The 22211-nt window shown below is 37.8% G+C and overlaps 2 protein-coding genes across 6 annotated transcripts; one reads left to right on the top strand and one right to left on the bottom strand.

Moving 5' to 3' along the window:
- Positions 1–7: 7 nt before the first annotated feature.
- Positions 8–11100, bottom strand: LOC117925016 (1-phosphatidylinositol-3-phosphate 5-kinase FAB1B). 2 transcript variants are annotated; one of them, XM_034843807.1, is made up of 12 exons: positions 9747–11100; positions 8417–9148; positions 7432–7585; positions 6925–7269; positions 5596–6519; positions 5167–5498; positions 4108–4231; positions 3855–4022; positions 3311–3560; positions 1956–3244; positions 1040–1306; positions 8–611 (listed from the first exon to the last, which is right to left on the bottom strand). In XM_034843807.1, the coding sequence occupies exons 1-12, from the start codon at positions 10364–10366 to the stop codon at positions 285–287; spliced, it is 5532 nt and encodes a 1843-aa protein (XP_034699698.1). In that variant the 5' UTR covers positions 10367–11100; the 3' UTR covers positions 8–284. The 2 variants fall into 2 exon arrangements, with proteins under 2 accessions (XP_034699698.1, XP_034699697.1); XM_034843806.1 differs by having other exon boundaries at positions 1956–3560.
- Positions 11101–11519: 419 nt separating this feature from the next.
- Positions 11520–21892, top strand: LOC117925018 (AT-rich interactive domain-containing protein 4). Of its 4 annotated transcripts, XM_034843810.1 has the most exons (16): positions 11520–12037; positions 12369–12740; positions 12828–13019; positions 13525–13578; positions 13810–13898; positions 14319–14583; positions 14690–14746; positions 16030–16061; positions 16169–16304; positions 16417–16590; positions 17302–17862; positions 18629–18766; positions 18917–19015; positions 19999–20099; positions 20205–20295; positions 21519–21892. In XM_034843810.1, the coding sequence occupies exons 2-16, from the start codon at positions 12603–12605 to the stop codon at positions 21612–21614; spliced, it is 2223 nt and encodes a 740-aa protein (XP_034699701.1). In that variant the 5' UTR covers positions 11520–12037; positions 12369–12602; the 3' UTR covers positions 21615–21892. The 4 variants fall into 4 exon arrangements, with proteins under 4 accessions (XP_034699701.1, XP_034699702.1, XP_034699703.1 ...); XM_034843811.1 differs by lacking the exons at positions 11520–12037; positions 19999–20099; positions 20205–20295; positions 21519–21892 and adding an exon at positions 20100–20187 and having other exon boundaries at positions 12052–12740; XM_034843812.1 differs by lacking the exons at positions 11520–12037; positions 19999–20099; positions 20205–20295; positions 21519–21892 and adding an exon at positions 19581–19992 and having other exon boundaries at positions 12052–12740.
- Positions 21893–22211: the final 319 nt, after the last annotated feature.

The raw sequence follows: 22211 nt of genomic DNA, 5'->3' as shown, positions 1-22211 counted from the left end.
CAAATTAGTTGAGCAAACATGTAAAAAACATAGACATGCAACCTTTACATATGGAAAATAATCATACAAGAACATTACATCAAAATTTGGATTACTCTTAGACACATATAAATCTATACAGAACAAGAATAAACCCACAGGAACACCATCCAATCCAACATCATACCCCTGAAAAGCTTCTTTTTTTTCCTTTTTCTTTTTTTTTTCTCCCATTAATGAACGATCAACAGAGCTATCCAAGAATAAGTTTCGACATATTGATGCTCAACTTACTTGTGGGGACATCAATCAAAGGAAGGCCCACCTGTTGAGTTTTCTTCACAAAGGTCTGATTGTGACCCACTGGGAACGATAATTACTGGTGACCACTGGTCTGGAACCATCAGAAAATAAGCAGACATGGCTTTCCTGAACCTCTTCTTGTACTGTATTGGTGAAATCACAGTGGGAGCTGTATTTTTAGGCCCCCCAAGGATGCCTGAGGCCTTCACCCAGGTTTCAAGGTGCTTGTCCCAGGTATATTGCCTCATAAAGTCGATTATCCCAAGGACCAGTTCATGCTTTTCCTCATCCACCCCAACCAGTAATGAGTAGTCCATTACATCTATCGACTGAAATAACATAAAATGATAACAAATTAGAGTCTATAACAAGAGAATCTTGAAACATTATTTGCATTGACCAAGGGCTTTTGGGAAGGTAGGTCAATTTCTATACTAGATTTTGAAGACAGTATCTCCTCTAATCAATTCGGTCTTTTCAGTTTTATTCCTTTTGTTGCCTTCGGTGTTACTCGCATACCCCTGTATGCTGGGTTGCACCCCCTTTTGTTTATAATGCCTTAATTTTTCTTACCTATCAAAAGAAAAAAACTAAATAATTAAATTAGCTGATTCTAGCAAAATCAACCATTCCCAAGCATCATAGTTAGTTACTGGAAAGGCAATTCCAGCAATGGCTCCATTCAAAACCAAAGGGGAGGATTATGCATGTGGTGACCTATAAACCTTTGAGGCATGCAGTTAGTTTCTGAACTTACAGCAAGAAATGAAGTATCATTCCAGACAGCTCTCTCTAGCAACCGCTTTGCCTTATTCCCCACAAAAATAGGAGAAGTTGGCATTGCCTCAATCAGGTTCTGATCCAGCAGAACTTTGTTGCTCCCGCTTGAATCTGGATTATAACGTGATCGAGACGATCCTTTTAGGTCATAAAGCCGTGTAATATTACGCCTGTAAAGAAGATTCTCCATTACCAAAACATCCATCTTTGATTCTTTCCCTCCTTTAAGTTGCTTTGATGTAACCTTCAAGACAACCACCAACAAAGGAAGCGGATCAAGACTAGATTGATGTCAAAAGAATGAGAGAGAGTAACACAAATATGGTGAAAATTATAGAGGAATTGAGTGAAAAATACTTCTATATCCCTTTGGTTAACTTCTCAACCTTGAAAAGAATGTCAACAGACTCATATGAAATGAGACATATTACAGAGGAGAACCAAGGGAGTACCATCTGTCGAATACCAATCTATTATTTGTAATTACCCAAACATCCCATTCTCACAGATGATTAAAAATGTATTTTCTAGATAAAGTGTTCTACTGATTTCAGTCAGGGAAACTTTTGCCAGGATAAAACCATATTGCCTTTGACAAGAGTATGAATCTGAAGCCTGATTGATGATATCAGAAAAACATCTAGGAGTACTTTCATCAGTCACGCTTAAACATACAACTTCAAACTGCATTTATAGCTGGATTAACAGGGGAAAGATTACAGCAGTTCCATCAAAGAAAGAAGAAGAAAAGGCAATGACTGCCTCGTATGTATTTACGATTTCGAAGATTGGCTTTAGTAGATTGACAGTTTCAGATCTTTCAGGATTCCAATTATTGTTAAACTAGTAAGAACTTTAATCTTTCTGAAAATGGAACAATTAATAAATAATACCTGATAAATGCCCAGGATCTTTGCCAGGCAAGTCGGACTCCCAGTGCTGATTGATTCAGATAAGTACTTAAAATAAGCCTGTGCAAACTTGATGAAGGACTCCAGCTCTGTTTTTGTAACCTGTTTGATGATAAATCGATCATCCAGGGTTTTTGCAAAGAAGACATTGCTCTTGCCACCCTGGGCCCCCCATTTCTTACAACGACTAAGTGACCGTATGAAATCTAATTCAGAAGGGCAACAAGTCTTCCTCAAGGCATAAAACTGTTTTGCATAGTAACAAGTCACAGTGTACTTCACCTTCCCAAGTGAGCCATCATCAGTGAAAGAGACTCTGGCATGAAAATCTTTTGTGTATAAGAGTGGGTCCAAAACTAAGGAGCTCCGAGACCCGGACAAGGATAAGATATTCTCATCAGTAGAGACAAGATTTTTATAGGATTCAGAAGCCGTCTCATCAAAAGAGTGAAGTGAAAGTAGATTCTCAAACATTGGCAATGAGACAGAAGATTCGCCACTATCCTTATGTCTCTCTAACTCATTTGACACCTGTGCATGATAATCTGGTGAGACAAGTGCATAAGAGATAATACTAGTGGGTTCATCATCATAAACAGGCACCACTGTTTCATTAACACCCACAGGAAGAAGCAGCCTGGCACCACCTTGATGTTCCAACTCCCGAAATGACAAGACATATGCAGGATTATACTCACAAATTATACCAAGTTTTTGAGCATTCCATGAAGAATTCTTGCTGAACATGTAAGAGAAATTTGAAAAAGGCACCCCCAGTGGTGTCATGGAGTTTTCCATTTTTTCAGGCCCCTTCATAGATGATGAAGAGCCACGAGAATGAGCTACCTCAACCTCACTTTGATGGTTAGTACAGTTTTCCATTTCTAAGTCTGCTGCAACTGGTTCTACTGTAGCCAAAGACCCTACCACCACTGTATCAGCACATAGATAGCCATTCTCTTTAGATGTTTTACTTCCTGCATGACTTTCACCAGCCCATGCTGCATCTAGGGTATCAGATAAGTTTCCCATAACTGGGAAATGTCCATCCGAGAGGACTCTTCTCACAAGATTTCTAGATTCCACAGGATCCTGTCCATCTGAGAGGACTCTTCTCACAATTTTTCCAGATTCCACAGGATCACTTTGATCATTGACATTTGAGCTAGAAGAAAGACAAATCTCAGCCTCTTTCCTGTTATTCAAACCCTGATCCATGTCTTTTCCTTTGTGAACTCTGCTAGGCTGGCTAACAGGGCCAACTTTTCCACCTAGATTAAGGACTATGTTAGGGTTCATATCCAGAAGAATCAAATCATGACTACTAAAGCCTTTACCTGCCTTAGATGTCACATTCATATCAACAACCTTCTCAACAGAAGTGAGGGGTTTCTCCTTCAGTTTCAGTGTGGAACTGCTCAGACCTGCCTGGAGATTATTGCTACCTAAGCTGGCTGCATATATTAAGCGTTGGTCCCAGACATAAGAGTGCAAGACTAACTGCCTTTGCAGTCTATTAATCTCAAGAATATCAACTGCAGGTTGGCCAGCTTTCACCTCCCTATGTAGTGCATTCCATAGTGATTCCTAAAATAATGCCAAATTATCCATCAGAAACCAGATAACATAAATGGTAATATCCCTTCCTCCTGAAAGGAAAGGCAGGGTAAACTAATTGCAGCAAGAAACAGATTTGCTTCTTTAGTGCTAGCACATAAATATACCTAATTGCACATAAAATGATTGGAAAATTTTTCAATACCAATGAATTAGATCTCAAATTGTTTACTATTGCATAAAGGAAAGAGAATTTTTTTTCTTTACAATCTAGCTCATAAATGGACAGGAGCAGAAAAGGAAAACCACAAATCACAAACATACCTCAAATTCTCCTTTCTCCTTCTCTAGCATGACTTCCAGTTCTGCAATATGGTGCCTTGATTCAGGTGCTTTCATGCCATCCAGTGATTCTGTGCCTGATGTTTTTTCCAATATCTGACGGAGAGCTTTGTACACTTCAGTAAATAGTAGTTCTGCTCTGTTGTGCACCTGTTACACAGGATCAATCACCCCATAAGTAATGAGAATTCTTAAACCACAAGATCTATTGGAACCAAGGGTTGTGATTATGAACCTCATCTGCTTCCTTTTGTATCCACTCCTGAATATCAGAGTTAAATTCAAGTTTTGGTGGTGGAAGATAAACGGAATGAACATCAATTGAAGCATAGCAGAAGCAAGCAACCATTCCTCCAAAACTGCACATGTAAAACAATAAAGTAAGAAGAGATAGAAACTATGGATGATGAAGCTGGGTTTTTAAATAGCCCAGGCGCTTTCTGGACCCATATGAGATAAGGTGCCCAAGCAAGCCTAACTTGATGACTGGTGCACAGCAGAGGGGCCAAATCCCTCAAAGACCTAGAAAGAACCCATTTGAACTTAAAAAATGAAGGAGAAGATTATTCAAGAGTATGATGTCTCGGGATACATGGAGCATATATAAACTTACTGGCTCTGAGTCAATTCAACCCAAGATTCTCCAAGTGGGATCTAGCAGGCTAAACAAAAACAAGAACACAATAGCACATCCAACAGCTATTTAATATATATATATATATATATATATATATATATATATTTTGTTTGATAGGCAAACAAAGGAAGTCTATTAAAAGAGCACCATAGAAAGGAAGCAGCTATTTAATATTTGACACTACCTTCTCTAGAATTGATTACCAAGCAAAACAACTATATTGTCCTCACCTCTGAAAAACACACTTCTCTTCAAACATTAATGAAATTGTTCTATATCATTTTCTACTGTTCTTTATACATTGTTTACAAGATTTTCAAGCATAGTAATTCATTAAAATAATTTTTTGCACCTTTATATGAAATTCAGAAAAGTTATCAATTTGTAATGGGCACAGACTGATCAAGAGTGTGTTTATCGCATTTGAAGGGTCAGTAATTCGTTTGTACTCCATGTCCAAGTGAATACACATGTATCACCATACCTCTAGGGACAACTGGGTTTGTTCTTGACCTTTTAGATCACAAGAGGATGATGAATTGACTAAAAGGAACAGACCTGCACGAGGCCATGTCCATAGTATTCTGTTGTTAAAAAGCAACACAGTTTATCAGCCTTGATATCACAACATAAACATTGTTTAAAGGGAAAGCATACCCATAAAACCGTAGGCAATCCCTATGAAGGGAATGACCGCAACTAGCAACTCTGCTTGCAGCAGCATGGTTTGAAAAGCTGAGTTCCAAAAATTTTCCAAAAGACAAACCCCATGCAGCATCAGACATCACTACTCTGCGTGTTGCTGGAGGGAACCCATTGATGCGAGGACATAGCAGACACCTGTGCCACATCCAGATTTTTCCTTCTCGCTCCCCTGGTAAAGCAATTCCTTGAAGCTTCTTCACAGAAATAGTAAGGCTGCCTTGACGATGTGTATAACAATGAACATGTGCTTCTGATGGCATATCGCATGAACGGCAGCGATAACTCTAATAAATGGAATGAATCTAGTCAATGTAAAAATGTGCTTGTAGGGTTGACAAGGAAAGAAGTATATAATCATGTAAAAGAAGAGAAAAAAAATACCTGATCAAATAACTGCTCTCGTAAAAACCGCCCTAAAGGCTTATCAGAGCTTCCATAATATTTTATTCGAAAGAGATGTGCCCGCTCACACACGGTATCCTTCCGCACACAGCGTGTTGACAAGGACACCAAAATGCTCTGATGATTAGAGGGTGAGGGAGGAAACTCTTCTTTTGAAGATCTCATCACCTCATGGTGATTATTATTATTATACTTTTCCAAGGTTTCCAACTCCAAAATATCAAGTTGATTTGCAGCCAATCCATTGCTGTCAGCATGATTACTGCCAACACCTTGTCTCGGTGCCTCTGAGGTGCTAAAACCATTAGAACTCGAATAAACATCCAAAATACCTTGGCCACTATTGGATATAGAAGTTTCATTCTTAAAAGATCCATTCAGACACACTTTATTACCCTCGCAGTCACAACTAGAGAATGCCTCATTATGGTAAGCCACTGAGTACTCTTGCCCTGAAGGGGATGAGGAAGTGCATGAAGCACAAGATTTGCTGGAGCTAGAGGCAGGTTCTGTGTACAGTGTTTCAGAGTTAAGACCATCTGAGAAACAAGTTGATTGCATCACTTCCAATTTGCAAATGGGGGCAGCATTGGTTGATGAGGCTCCATCTGACATGCGGTTATTATAGGATTTCTTTGGTTCTCTGGTAGTTTGGGAGCCCTGAGGCGTTCTAGTGGCAGGGGAACTGAAACCAGGAATTGTGGAGATGGACCTGTCAATACTCAGTGGTTTATCAGGTAATGCAACTGTTATTGGAGACTTCAAAGGGAGTTCCGGCAGAGAAGCACCTTCATCAGCAAGAAAAGATGTCTCAAGAGCTAAGTGGTAAGCTGCGAAAACTCCATACTGGATCACATGTTTCACTTTCTTCAACTCATCCCCATTAGCACCCTTGAGCAAAATCTGAAACAAAGAAAAGCAATAGATGAGCATCAATTCTTTCTATAAGTTAAAGTGTCAAAAATGTAGGATCACATGCAGGCATTCCAGAATAACCCGAAGAAAGAAAAAATCCACCAATCCAGAGTAAGATTTAGATCATTTATATATATAATAAAAAATAAATAAATAAAAACCTAACCCAAGGGCCTCAGTAGCCTGTTTGCCAACTCTTCCCAAATCTCTGGATTCAAATGCTACACTATTTTCTAAGTACAGCCTAAGGCATTTGTTGTGTAGATCCTAAGTAAAACTGTAAAAGCACAAACTGTAGGTCCTAGTTATCATCCATAGGCTCTAAAAGATAATGCTTTTTCATTCCAAAATAGAATAGACTTAAGCACATCTATTTATATATTTGAAACTTACAGTACAGCCCAAAGGTTTTGGGCAACCCTCAAAAAACATCAAAGTCTTCACCAATTTCTTCCCATCTTGCCCAGCACTCCCATGCTCTTCAAGAAACTTCTCCACATGGAATATGTCACAGTACCCCAGCTTTGGCGATGTGAGATGATCAATTGAAGGGACTATTTGTGCACCCGTGCAGCGAGATATACGTTCTAAAAGTGGCCTTTTGATATTCAGAACAAGTGATATATCCTTTTCCAGAAGATACTCTTGTGCAAATCGAGATACTGACTTCTCTACCAAAAGAACATTGGGGTGATGAGCATTGATCTTTGCAACTGCCATCTTCAAATGGTCCATTTCCTGAAAACGGGTTATAACCAATAAGAACAAGAAACTCCTCAATTCACTCAATAAGACATTATTGAAGGAATATGTTGGGGCTTGATACCCTGAGTTATATTTACAGCCTAGGGATTTAATTTACATATTTGAAAAGACAAGAAAAAGATAAACAATCCAAACCTGCTGCAACAAAGTATCAAAACTTGACAAGTGATTAGAAACCCGCTGATACTCCAGAGCTCCTCCAAGGAGTAGGAAACGTGGTTTACTTATTTTAGATGTCATTCGTCGATGAGCCACATTTTTCTTACAAACAATTCCTTTAACCACCATACTGGAAGATATGAAATTAAAATTTCATCAGTACAAAGAAAAAGAAATTGACAGCATCCTCTAGTTAAAGTGTTTGCAAGGTGATTGTCAATTGTCATCCAGAATCCTCTAGTTAGCAATAGGACATCATTTTCCACTCTATATGGGGTGACGCTTTCTATTAAATTATGGATGTTGTATATTTACTACCAAGAAAAAGAAAGGCAATCACCTCTTTCTGGTTGTTTCCTTAACAGTTACTTCCAGTTACCAATAAAATCTCACCATCTCAAAAATTCGAAAGTTGAGTATTTCATGACTGAAAAATCCTAGCAAATCAAAGATGTAAAGATACAAAAATAATACTACCAAGCTTGTGAAGCATCTTTTGTTTTCTGGTCTTCATATACATTCCACATACAGGGTTGCACCTTCTTTTTGGCACTCATTTTATAAAATCTTACTTATCCAAAAATGAAAAAGATACACAGAAGTGCTGATGGTACAACTGGGAAAAAAAACCTAAATTTGAGCATAATGGGAACTACCATATTTATCTCTGACATTTAAATGGTCCAGAAACAGAAATGTATCTAGAAGAGGCAATGATAATGTTTTACTAGTTTTAAGGTGAATACTAAACAAGGATGCCTAAAGCATAGCTAAATGTTCAATAACTTCTAACAGAACTGAGTAGTAGTAAGCAAGAGAGTTTAAACATTCATATAAGAGCAGAATTATGAGCCTTTGGAAGATGGTCTAACAATAAAAGTGAGAGCTAATTGAAGCATGGGCTGCATCATTAGATAGGATTAAAGGTAAGCCATCATAACATTTATTCTAATGAGCTTACCTCTCACTACGATGCCCACAAGCTATGCATTTAACTTTCACATAACCACCAGGATCCATCCCTCCACCTATGCTTGTATCTGGTTTTAGAAATGTGGCAGCTTCCCACGACAAAGATGTAATTATCTCTAACCAACTCTCTTTGTCATCATCCTTACCCACAGGTAGGTTCTCAACCTGCAAAAGCTGAGCTACTAAAGCTCTAAAATGTCCATCAACCACATTCTTCATGGCCGTCCTATGCTCCTCACTTGACCTGTCCTTGCTACGGCACTCCCCACTACCAAAGCTGCTTGAAGAGTGTAGCTGCCCCCACTCTCCTGTAGATTCCCCATCATCCTCATCATCAAATAAAGCAGCTTCTCTGTCATCCTCTTCATCTTCTGGCTCTGGAGGGAGCCAGAGAATGCCATTGTTGAAATCCACTGGTTCTGCATGCATACATTCCACATGATATGGAGGAGGAGCTTCACACTCATGACCATTATCATTATTTTCTGCTTCTTCCCTATGATTCTTGATTCCTTCTAAACTATGTGTATCAAAATTCTCAGGTATTTGAGAATGGTCTGTGCTTTTTGTGTCATCTCCATCAGGATGCACTTTATGTGGTCCATATACACTCTCAATCTCATCAAAATTGACTGCATCATAATATTCATCAGCCTGAGAAAAATGCCTTGTTTCAGAATCTGATTGATAAATACCATATTCATCATCTTCATCATCACTCCTGATACCAAAGGATAAGCAAGAATTAGAAATACGTGGCAGACTGATAATTGTAACAAAAACACATGAGAACAGAATGACCATGGTTTAAGCCATGCTTAAAATTGAGATGTGTGATCTGATATGCAGTGAAAATTTGGGAGAATCTTGAAGAAGGATGGCCATTAAAATAACTTTTAGTAAACTATTCCAATTATCAAAGTCGAGGAATTAGAAGTAAAGGTCAAATCCTTAAGTAACGTTAAATGTATATATATTCTTTCAACCTCCAAACTATTTCCTGGTCAACTTCAGACAAAAGACAGGAAGTACTGAATCTACTGACTTTGTCACTCAATCACTACTAAAAATTGTCTAATATTACTTAACATCACATAGGAACTTGCAAAAAAAATGTTAATACTTAATATGAGAGCTTAATTAATTCTTGCTCCCTTCCGAACCCAAATTATGTATTTTCTTTTCTTTTTTTTTTTTTTTTTTTACTTTTTGCATGAGATCTGAAACTTTAAAAGGAGTTAAGGAAAAGGAGAGGCTGCATCAATTTAAGAACTACAGTTTCCCTGTTCCTGAAAAAGTGATATATTAGGAAAATTTACCTGTTGATGCAAAAGGTGTATTGATTAGCAGATGGACCTGCTACATCTTCAATAGGATTTGTGCTGCTCCCGCCTGTTATTTGGTCTTGCTTAACAGCAACTGGATCCATTTGGGCAGACTGACGAGGGCTGAGTCCAGAACTATATTGGACATGCTGGTAAGGTCCAGTTGAGTATGGAATTGAACTGACAGTGCTGCCGGTGCTGTTACAGGTGCAACTAGACATTGTGCTGGCCAAGCTTGTAGCTGATGGAGATGGGCTGAGGCTCGGGCTGGATGCATGGATCCCATTATCAACTGTCAGTTTCCCCTGCTCCCATTGCTTGAAGCAAAAATTACACACCCTAATCCTCTCCCAATCTTCTGGACCAGCCTTGGGCTCATCAGATGGTGCTGGAACTGAGTTTGCAGTACACTTGGCACAAAATACTCGTCCACAAAGCCGACAATGATGCCTGCGGTTAAATACAGTAAACTGGGAGTCACACTCATAACATACTCTACAGCTCTTATCGGGCATCCAAAAGTCCCTCGATAAATTGGCAGGCTCGGTCCTCCGGGGAATCCAGGATTTCACTATGTCAACTAGATCAGCTAGTTTGTTGTCTGGGGTGGCCATGGACAAACATCCACCTTACCTCACTCATTATAAAATTTTCATTCCCACTTTCTACACTGCACCCTGGCGCCAATCATATCCAATAGAAAATAGTGAAATTAAATTACCCTTAATTCTCAAAGCCTCGATTCCAACCCTAAAAGCCCTTTTTGACACCCTACGGCAGAAACTGTTACTGTGTCATAGGTTGGGTGTTCAATTCCTCAATCAGAATGATAGGTGACAAGGTTTTGGCCGTCCAAACCAATCTACAAAGAGTTGAAATCTCCTATATGAATCCCCAATTATGAGAATATACTCTAGAACTAGGTGTTACGTTACGCTTCCGAATAACTGAATCTTGAATGTCGAAGAGACCGAGGCAGAGGCAGTGGTGATGAATGCTTTGAACCCAGAAATTGAATCAAGAAACAAGCTGAACCCATAAAGGGGTAACCCAAATCCAGTAATACTGAGAAAAACAGAGGAAGCTACCTTTAGTATAAAGCAAATCTCCAGGAGAGACGATACAAGGAAAATGGAATCCAATCTAGGGAACCCAGATTCTGCTTGAAGTTGATGAGGAAGAGATGTCAAAGAATTCATCACATTTCTTTTATTTAGAGTAGATGGTGCCAGACTGGTGTGTGTTGTGGTTTGTTTTGTACTTTTTCTCTTGAGATTCACATAAATTATGAGGTGTTGCTAATTGAATAATATACACGAGAAATCTACCTTCCTCTCCTCTCCTTTTCAGCTCTCTCTATCCTTCTGGATTATTTCCTAGCTCTTTTTTCTTTTATTTCTTGTGGCAGAGAAAAAAAAACCCATTCATATAATAGATAGAGTTACCGTATACGTCTACACATGTATTAGTGGGCCAACAAGTGGCATTGCCAAGGAGTGGTTCCATGGTAGGATAGGCACGGTTGCTCTTCACGTGTGGAGTGATGCATTTTTTGACCATTGGGTGGTCGCCCGCCCAATTCAAACACTCCTGCTCACGGGGTCGGGTGAATTGGATTGCAGACCTCATTTCTCTACTACCCACGTTGCAAACCAACATGTGATTAGTATTTTGCTTAGCAGAGGCCTCAGGCCTTGTAGGCTTGGAGGAGGTTGTCGTTCTCAAGATTCAACTACAAGACAAGTCTAGAAACTCTGCTTTACAAGACAAGACAAGTCAAGTCAAGGCAAACAGCTAAAGAAGAGATACAAAGGGAGTATTCAAATTCTGCTTTATAGGCCCATTCCAAAAATATCCACTTGGTATTTGATTAAGTCCACCACCAACGCTAGCATCTGATATGGATTCACCGCCAATCTTCCAAAACACCATCCTCACCACTCCACCTCTACTTCAACAAGATACAATTACTAGCCATCTAAATAAGAGCAAGAAATTCAATTGGGTTGGTTGGTTTGAGTATGAAAAAAGAAGCAGAGGGGACATATGGGTCAGATGGGTTTCAAGTGGAATTTGGATAGAGTTTGTGTCTGAGAATGGAAAAGGATAATCCCAACCCAACACAACCCATAAAAAGGGAATTCCGGAAAATCCCAACAAGAATGGAAAGGGATCAAGAATCATACGATAGTAAATTCGTATTGGAGAAAGCAAGTGCGTACGCATATATCCCCACGCTTTGTACCATCCACAATACTTTCCTGTTTACCCTAGTCGTGTTAAATGTAAGTAATTGTCCTCTTTTTTCTTTGGGATACGGGGAATGTGTTTGCTACTTTTTCTATCCGCCCTTAGTGAAAAACGGACACTTTCTCAGCAATTCCCTGAAATGGGTTTATTTTTATGTCAATTCCATTCGCAATTATTATTGGGGTTCACGATTCATAATATGATGGCATTGGATTTTTATTTGTTATTTTTTAGGATGGGGGTTGGTGGGTTGATAGAGCGTGAAGAGGATTTTAATTAGGAGTTGTACTTTCCTTTGATTTTTTATATTTTTTTCAGTTTCGTAAATCAATTAATAAATAAGGGTCTCGTCTCTTCCTTCTCTAGGGTTTCGATGCTTTGTGCTTGTCTGCTACACGGTCGAAAATTTTCCAGATTTTTCTTCATAGGGTGGCGTTATTGAGGGAATTGGGTTGGTGGGTTGTGGGCTGTTTCTTCAATTGGTTGGTGGGACTTGTGAATTTGGTTAGTTTTCATTCATACATAGGAGATAATTTATTTGAGGGTATGCAGCAATTTTAGGGTTCTGATTGATTAGTTAAGAGTGGTGGGTCGGTTTGAATGATGTTCCATGTTCAAGCTGCTTCAAGAAATCACTGTGCTCTCCTCGCAGTTGTGTGCGGCAAAATCCCTGTTTCTGAGGATCAACAACAGCACCCATATCCCTTCCCGGAACTTGTTTCTTCCGGCCGCCTTGAGGTCTGTGTTTCAATTTCCTTCTTGTCATTTTTACTGGAAACTCCCCTTTTAAGAGTTTGCAGCCTCTATCTTGATGCTTGAATGCAGGTTCAGATTCTGAAAAATCCTAGTATCCATGAGTTTCAACGGTCACTTGAATCGTTGGAGCCAAATTTCCTTTACTTGCAAGGGGAGCAGCTTCCGGGTAGTGAAGAAATAGGATCTCTGACACGGGGAGGGGTGGACTTGTCCTCTGCAGAGGCGTTAGTTGAACTCTTTGGTCCCACATTGCCCACAACTGTGAGTGTTTTATCATTCTGAGCTTGTTCAGTGCATTTTGGATCCCTGATTTATGTACATTATTTGTGTGTATTTATTCATTGCCACCATTTCGACTTCTTTTTTCTCTGATTTATTTTTTAATGTTTTAATTTTATTTTTGGTTATTTTGGGTATGTTTGATGTCAAGACATGGGTTGGTGCTTATGTTAATGGTTAGAACTCGATACTTGCTTCTTTGTGAAGAACCAAAAGGTTAAGCTTTATATCAATTTTACTGTGTATTTAAAACTTTAGCTTCTAAATATCAGATCAAGAGAGTTGGTAACCCTTGAGAAAGGAGGTATTGTTTTGGAATAATATAGTTAAGAAAAAACAAAAGAACAGCTCTTCACTTTTGAGATATTCTTAATTATTAGCTTCTTACTTACAAATCATCCAGTTATGGACTTAGAGTTTCTTTATAATTGTTGAACTAATTTGTGGTTTCTTGTTGTTTGACCTAATTCAATCTAAAATGTTTCAGGTTTATCTAGAGACCCCAAATGGTGAAAAATTAGCAAAGGCACTTCATTCTAAGGTGGATTTGGTTTGTGAGGATATCTACTATTACTACTACTACCATTTTTAATACTTATTATTATTATCATCACTATTATCATTTTTTATTAATGTAACTAGATGTTGAAATGGTTGTTAGGCTTGAATTCTCAATCTGGATTTAAGGATTGAGAAATCGAACTAGATATGGTTTTGGATATGCTTTCCTAATGAAAAGAAGTCGTTGAATCAGGCTGTTTCTCTTTGACAGGGTGTTTCTTATGTAATATATTGGAAAAATGCATTTTCTTGCTATGCAGCTTGTCATTTTCGTCAAGCACTGTTCTCTGTGGTGCAAAGGTACAGTCATCCACCTTCTCACAAAATATAAACATGATTTGGTTCCTCTATCATCTGGATGATGTTAGAGCCTCTTTACACTGTTGAATCTGTCAGAGCCCAAGGATACATTTACAAATTAGTTTTTCTGACTGATCAGCACCTTAAATAAAGACTACAATTGAAATGACTTACTGGAGTTTGTTATTACTGTGTGTGAGCATTTTCTTTTATTTTGTTTTTGTTTTTGTTTTTGGTCTCTGTGGATTAGATGACTTTGACCCACGGACACATATGTAGATTAATGCGTGTATAGGCTGGACTAAATTGTTAGTTGTATAGAGTTTGTAGTTATTAATCAACTGCTTATGTTGAAGACCATCCCACTTCTTTATTGTGAAAGTCTCTCAACTTAAGTTCTGGTTCTTTTGTACACTGCAGTTCATGCAGCCATACGTGGGATGCATTCCAGCTTGCCCATGCATCCTTTAGGCTCTATTGTGTGCAAAACAACACTGTACCTTCCAACAACCAGAAAGTTAGTGGTAAGCTTGGACCCTGCCTTCTTGGAGACCCTCCCAAGATTAATGTTGTTCCTCCTGAGGTTGACGAGGAGGAAAGCTTGCCTGAAACTCTTCCTGTTATAAAGATATATGATGCTGATGTGAGCATGAGGTTTCTTGTTTGTGGAGCACCAAGCACATCGGTTGGTTTCGGTTACAAAATTTCAAGTTTATATTTGTCACTTGGTTGCAAAAATTACTGATATTATTTCTTTGCTATGGATTGGTCACAAACTGTATTCTTTTCAGGATGCATGTTTACTGGGATCTTTGGAGGATGGCCTCAATGCCCTCCTGTGCATTGAAGTAAGTTTATTGCAGTAGTTTATCATATCTGTCTCTAAGTTCCTTAATCTTGCCTCATATAGTTGGCTAAGACTCATTTCTGAGAACAGCCTAGTGTTGTTCTGGTCAGCCCTTTGTGCATAATGATACATAAAACCTGGGATGCTCTTCTAAGGCTTTCTTCTTGGACTGACCCAATCACTACTTCTTTTCCTTTTTTCTTTTGCCTGAAGATTTCACATGAGCTCAGATAGGTCATAAATGAGTTTGGTGTCAACAAAAAGTGGTTTCATATTTTTCCTGGTATCTTTATATTTATGGGATTTTAGTTCTTTAAATCTAAGGTTTCTTGGAGTAGCTTCCAAAAATTTGCTCTTTGAGGCTTGGCTCAAGTGACAAACGATTGGGGGTGGGGGAGGGGGGATGTGGGAGGTTTTAGGTTTGAGTTGTAGTACAGATCAAAAAGAAAATTTTACATATGAAAAAAATACCTTTCAAAAATCCTTTTTTTTTTTTTTTGGTGGAGGAAAGAACCATTAGTAAAATAAGAACAGTTACAAAGCAAAAGTGCAGTTCCTATAGAATAAGAACAATATACCTTATATTCTATCTACCAAAAAGAAAAAGATAAGGGGGAAAAAGGTTTTCCTTATTTGACTATGACACCTCCTAAACCACATAACCTTTTCCCTGTGGTTATGACTTAGATTGGTGATGGCATCTGCTACTTAAAAGTAAAATCGTATTTGCCTTGTGGCCCATTCTATTGCTTTTCTACTTGTTTCTGTCTTTTGTTCATTTAGTTTTATTTTTTGCAATCCCTAGTTCTTGGTGCTATCTTTGTGATGCCAATTGATGAATCTTTTGGAAAATGAACTCAGAGTTATGATTTACAATTTCAATTTTTAAGGTATTATGGTTTCAATAATTTAATAACATTTAATGTATCCAGTATTTCTTTTGGGCAAAAATACCTTTTTTAAAGTATTTAGTATTGATCAGTCCAGTCTGAACTCAATGACATTAAATGCACACTGGGCTTAGCCCATACCTGTATAAAGGTCTTTTGTGTTGAAAAGGCCTAGAAACTCCTTGCCTTTGGGCCAGGTTGCTTTGCCCGGAGTAGCCTAGAGTTGGGTTAAAGAGGCAAGATTAACAAGTTGTGATTGTTCTTCTTGGAGAGCAAGGCAATTAGATTGATTTTATCCTGCTTTAATTTTACTGTCACCATTCAGTCCATTCACCATCTCTCAAAGCTCTTTTTAAAAATGGGATTCTCATTATTGCCCTTGTGGTTTCTTCAGATTCGCGGGAGTAAACTTCATAATCGTGTGAGGTACTTTTTGATTCCTTGTTTTATGATGGTTGTGGATAGGGAATTGTAAAATCTATGAGGTTCAATTTCAGTTTGAGTTGATTGATGGATTTTATAATTTGCTGCAGTGCTCCACCACCACCTCTACAAGCAGGGACATTTTCTCGTGGCGTAGTGACCATGCGATGCGACTTATCAACCTGTAGTTCTGCCCATATATCACTTTTAGTGTCTGGTAGTGCCCAGACTTGTTTAAATGATCAGGCAATGATCCATTATCCTTATGATGTTTGGTTGTTCTATTAAATTTTTACTTGTAGTGTGGTTAAAAATGTATTATGCAGTTCTTGGATGATATTTTTCTGGTTTTTCTCAGCTGTTGGAGAGTTATATCAAGAATGAGCTTATTGAGAAGAGTCAGTTAGTCCATGCAGTACCCAGCTGTGAGGAAAGCAAATTGTCTTCATCTGAGCCTCGGAGGTCTGCATCAATAGCTTGTGGGGCTAGTGTATTTGAAGTTCGTATGAAGGTTCCAACATGGGCTTCACAGGTTACCTTCTCACCAGGTCTTCTACTCTTGTTTCGATTTCATTTTGTAATCTTTGAGTTCTTTTCTGTTCTTTATGCATATAGTTCAATTCATGCCAGAAGTTCAGAGAGGCACCTTGTGATAGGAAATGGAACTTTTGACCTTGCCATGCTGCTTAATTTAGTAATTTTCTCTTGATTAATTGCTAGATCACCTGTTGGATGAGCTACAACACAAATTTCATTTTTCAAGGTTACATTTATCACAAAGAACTTCCTAAAGAATTGTAATTTGATGGTTGAAAACTAAAGTATTGCACTGGCCACTGGATTAGCCTGGCCATGCAATACGTATGTTGCTTCTTTTCCTTTTATCTTAGTATTCTTTAATCTCTCTTTATTACTTGAAGAGGGAAAGTTATATCATGAGCTGGTACCTGCAATTGAAACATTGATTTGTTATTTGTGCTGTCTGTGGAGCGATAATTGATTTGCAAGAGCTCTACTTTGAAATTATGATTGTTGTATCTGATGGATATATGAGATAAAGCATTTGACCAATGAAGGGTTAGCTACTTCATGCTTTGAGGACAACTGGACGCTACAAATTTTTTTCTTTTTTGTTTTTTGATATGCTACACTACACATTTAATCCCTCTGTAAGTTTTGATTGAGTTAATTTGGGTGCATGGTTTCCCATTTCATGCTTATGTAGGTTGGGATGTCTCTGCAGGTTTTGAGGCAGCTAGCACCAGATGTATCTTATCGCAGCTTAGTCACCCTGGGAATAGCTAGCATTCAAGGTTTATCTGTTGCTTCCTTTGAAAAAGATGATGCTGACCGCCTCCTCTTCTTTTGTACAAGGCATGCCAAACAACTCAATCAAAACAATTCTATTCTTCCTAGGCCTCCTAGCTGGTTAATAGCTCCTCCAGCTAGTCGGAAAAGGTCTGAGCCATGCCATGAAACCAAACCATCTGGATATAAAGTCTTGGGAGGTGTAAATGGAGGTGTTCTTCGACAGAAACCAAAGATTGCTGCAATGAGGCCAATTCCCCACACTCGCAATCATAAAATGCTGCCTTTTTCTGGAATTTCTGAGGCCAGCAGGTGTGATGGAGACCAAGCAAAGGGTAACTTGTCAGTTGTTCCAGCAAAGCACAATGGCACCACACCTGTCGCACATCGCAAATTGTTGTCAAGCTCTTTCCAGGCCCAGCAGATTATTTCTTTGAACCCTCTACCTCTAAAGAAGCACGGTTGTGGCAGATCACCAATTCAGATTTGCTCAGAAGTTAGTAGTCTGATTTTAATTTCTCAGTGTGTTCCATTATTGACATCATTATTCAGAGAAAGCTGTTTGATTTCCATTTTGTGCGTCAGTTTGGGAACTTTTTTTCCTTTTTTTCATTTCCTTTCATTGTCATGCCTTGGTATTTGATTTTTATTCTGTCAATCCAGCCGGTCTTATCTACTGTTGTAAGTATGCTTTTTTCCTTTTTGTTGGGATCGCATCTTATTTTGGTGGTGATGGTAGGGTGTGTGTGCGTGTTTGGGGGGGAGTGGGTGCTATGGGCAGTGGACTAGTGGTACTTCAACCAGTTGGACTCAGGACACCTCCTTTACCCATCCCTTATGAAGTGTGAAGGACTTCTCACAATTCTAAAAGAGTAAGAAAAATGATGCTTATATGCAGGTTCAAGGAACTGCAAAAGGATATTATTAGCAAAATATATTGTAATGAAATTATTGTGCTAACTGATGACCTTATATTACGACCATCTTTATCTCCATTCCATTGATATTGTATTTCATTATGTTACTTTACTCCAAAACTGCCCTTCCTAAGAAAAGTCCATAAAATAGGATTATTGAATCTATTCACAAGCATTGAGTGCATTCCATTAGTTTGAAATGGTAAGTTTTGGAAGTAAGGGCAATGGCTAAAATATCTCCTACTAGGATTGTGTTCTCAACTCAATGCAACTTTTACATGAGGGTTTTTATATATATCTTGAAGTTAGATCTGTTGTCCTTATTTTTTCTTCCTACTTTTGCAGGAGGAATTTCTCAGGGATGTAATGCAATTTTTGATTCTCCGAGGGCATACCCGCCTTGTCCCTCAAGGGGGGCTGGCTGAATTCCCTGATGCTATACTTAATGCAAAACGCCTTGACCTTTACAACTTGTATAGAGAGGTAACCTCTTTCATTTGCCAAGTTTAAAAAAAAAAAAAAAAAAAACTTTTCTCTAAGCAGGTTTTATCCTCGTCTTTTCAAAAAGGAGTAAGCAGATTCTGATGAGGAGTTTACCAAAAATTTGTATTGAAAATTCGGGACCCTGTTCAGGTGGTTTCAAGGGGAGGCTTCCATGTAGGGAATGGCATCAACTGGAAAGGACAAGTTTTCTCAAAGATGCGAAATCACACATTGACCAATAGAATGACAGTATGTGTCCCAAACTCATGCTTTATTTATTTATTTGGTTTGTGAGATGTTCTGCTCTGCATGTATGCAAATGCATGTCTTGAGATTGGAATGAATGCTGCTTCAGATAACTGAGCCTGAACAATAAGCTTTTGCTTGGAGCAATCTTTTCATGTAGGGAACGTATCTCAATGTCTAGGTACAGGGTTTCCAATGTCCAGTCATCTAGAATTTTTTTAATGGTGAGGTTTCTCATATATTTCATGATGCATCCTCTATCCATTTAGACATGATTTATCATTTGACTTCTTTTTTATTTTAAACTCCCCCTTCATATCCCTTGTTATTTTCCTTTCCTGTGTGTTTGATCTCTCTTTCTTATCATGATTAACCATATAATGAACTGTATGCAACCTTTTTACTGAAGTGAGTAACCTGGTTTTATGTTTTTGAACTTTTCTGTTTTCATATTTTTATTTTTTGCTTATTATTTTGCCTTAAAATTTATTATGTTATCTGCACTCAAATTCTTTTTTTTAAATGAATTGTATTTGAGATTATGGTTGTGTTTTGTTTCTGGTCACAGGCTTCTTGGTCTTTGTCATGCTGGTTTCGTTATAATCCCTGAAATCTGTCAGTGTTCCTCAGAACCATATAATAGAAGAATGTTAATTTTGGACACACGTAGCTAGCTCAATTTTGGAATTATTTAGTAATTTATTTTGGCTCTGATAAAGAATCCCAACCATTTGATTATGGATCAAGGTTTGGTTGGTGTTATCTCAAGCTGATAGTTACTGGGATGGTTTGTCCATTCATAAGCATATCCAAAAGTTTAATTACGTTTAGCCTGTTGAATGCAGGACATTCAATTTCATTTGGTTTTATTTTCTGTTTTTCTACTTGAATATTATTGACTTGCTACTTCTTAATGTGATTTTGGAGAGCTGATCGTTTGTTCTCCCTGTTTTCTCCTATTGTTTGTTCTTCCTGTTTTCTTTTAGGGTGTTGGGAATACTCTAAAAAGACATTATGAAACCTATCTTTTAGAATATGAATTAGCCCATGATGATGTAGATGGGGAATGCTGCTTGTTGTGTCACAGGTCTGTGCTCTATCTCTCTCACACACATGCTCTTCTGCGCACTGACTTGTTTATGCACTAACCCTTATGCATTACTAACGATTGGAACATGGAATGTTGCATCAGTAGTGCAGCAGGTGACTGGGTGAATTGTGGAATATGTGGTGAATGGGCTCATTTTGGTTGTGATCGGCGCCAGGGTCTTGGTGCCTTCAAGGTATGTTTCCAACATATAAGCTCCTATTTTAATAAGGAGCATATTGCAAAGATGATCCAGAACCCTTAGTAGGAAAATGAGTAAGAAAATATGTCTGTTAGAGCTCAAAGATTTTTTTTTCATAGGTAAGAAGCAGAACCTATTTGGGATTCACATTTAACCCCGGGGCTATGTTTGGTTCCTAGAAAAGTACTAAAATAAAGGAAAAAGTTGTTAAGGAAAATGATTTTGTTATATTTTGTTTACCATGATAAATGTGAAAAAAAATAAAATATAATTAAAATTAGTTAAATATTATGTATTTTCAAATTATTTAATCTTTATATAAAAGAGAAAATAAGTGAAATGAGTTTAAAGAAGTATATAAAAATAATTTATTAATTTTGAATTAATTTTTTATTTTCTTTCACTTTTGTCTTTTTTTCTATTTTTCCTCACGATTTTATTTCCTTTACATTTTCTCTCAAATTTTCCAGAATTGAACTTATCAGAACTGTCAGACTTGTTATATCTACATTGTTGCATCCAGTAATTAATCAGGAAATTGACAATGTTGGAATCAGAATATTGCAAAATCATTAGGAATGAGCCATTTTCTTTACCTTTTTTTGTTCATGTTGTGAAGTCCGACAATCACAGCTACCACTTTTGTATCTATCTGTTATACTTCATATCTAGACCCGTTGAGTGTACTAATATTACCACTAAATTAGATTTGTGATAAGATACATAAAAAAAAATTAAATTAAAAATGCAACATACATATATATATAAGGCATTGTTGTTTTTAAATCTATTTAGTTTTGGGAGGCATCAGGTGCTGTTTGGGATAACATTTAACTTCTACTTTTAATAGTAGTAGAAGTAGAACTTTATATTTGGAATCTATATTTTAAAAATACTTTTATTGAGGATAAGGATAATTATGATATTTTCAATAACTTTAATTAAATAAAAATATTCGTTCTTCATCACGTGTTCACGCCTCTTCGAAACCTGGACAAATCATGTTAGGCTCATGGTTAAGAGTTTTATCCAAACAAATCTTAAAAAGCTTTAACAAACAGGGCTTTAGACTCTTTGCACCAAAGCTCCTTCGTTCCAAACACACTACTGCTATTCCTTAAATATTTGGAATTTATTGTTAAATTGGAAAGAGAACTTTTAAGTTCCCCGTATTGTTTTTTTAGCTTTTGGGTTGACAGTTACATGCTGAACAACAGGACTATGCAAAAACAGATGGGCTGGAATACATTTGTCCCCACTGCAGCATAACAAATTTCCAGAAGAAGTCTCAGAAAACTGCAAACGGATATTAGCAAGTCTTGACCGTCCTACGAGCTAGTTTTTTTCCCCTTTTTTTGCTTCTTTTTTTATGCATAAAAGAGAGGCAGGGTTAGGATTGCATTATTGTACTGGACTACCATTGTTGTTCTTTTATCATAGCTCTTAACAAAAGGGGGAAAACAGCCCCCAATCTATGTATTAAAGAGGAAATGATGAGTAAAATTAATTGTAGAAGTCTTTTTAGCATTTTTCACTCAATTTAACTGGGTGGTTCTGTCAAAGGTTATGTAAAAGTCTTTTTAGCCTTCAAGGTCCAGTTTTAGGCATGGTATTATCTCAGTATGTTTGACATCCAGTTCCACTTGGGTTTCCCAAAACCCAGAAAGATGGTTGTATTTCTAGCAATTTCAACACTCTTTGATTTGGTTAAACAGCGATTGTGAAGCACGTGGTAAAGGGGAGGACAGAAAGAAGCATGTAGTACAGATCCAAGGATTCTTCAACTGAAACAAGGCAGTGAGGATAGGATGGAGCTGTAGTGTCCGTAAATTTCAACAGGAAATGTGCTTTTAGACCCTATCAAAGTGAATGGATATAAACCCAATTCAGTAGAAGGGCTCAAAAGTCCA

This window comes from Vitis riparia, chromosome 11 (assembly GCF_004353265.1).
Source record: "Vitis riparia cultivar Riparia Gloire de Montpellier isolate 1030 chromosome 11, EGFV_Vit.rip_1.0, whole genome shotgun sequence".
Taxonomy (NCBI): domain Eukaryota; kingdom Viridiplantae; phylum Streptophyta; class Magnoliopsida; order Vitales; family Vitaceae; genus Vitis; species Vitis riparia.
The sequence above is the reverse complement of the archived record's forward strand: the minus strand, read 5'-3'. Positions and strand labels throughout refer to the sequence as shown.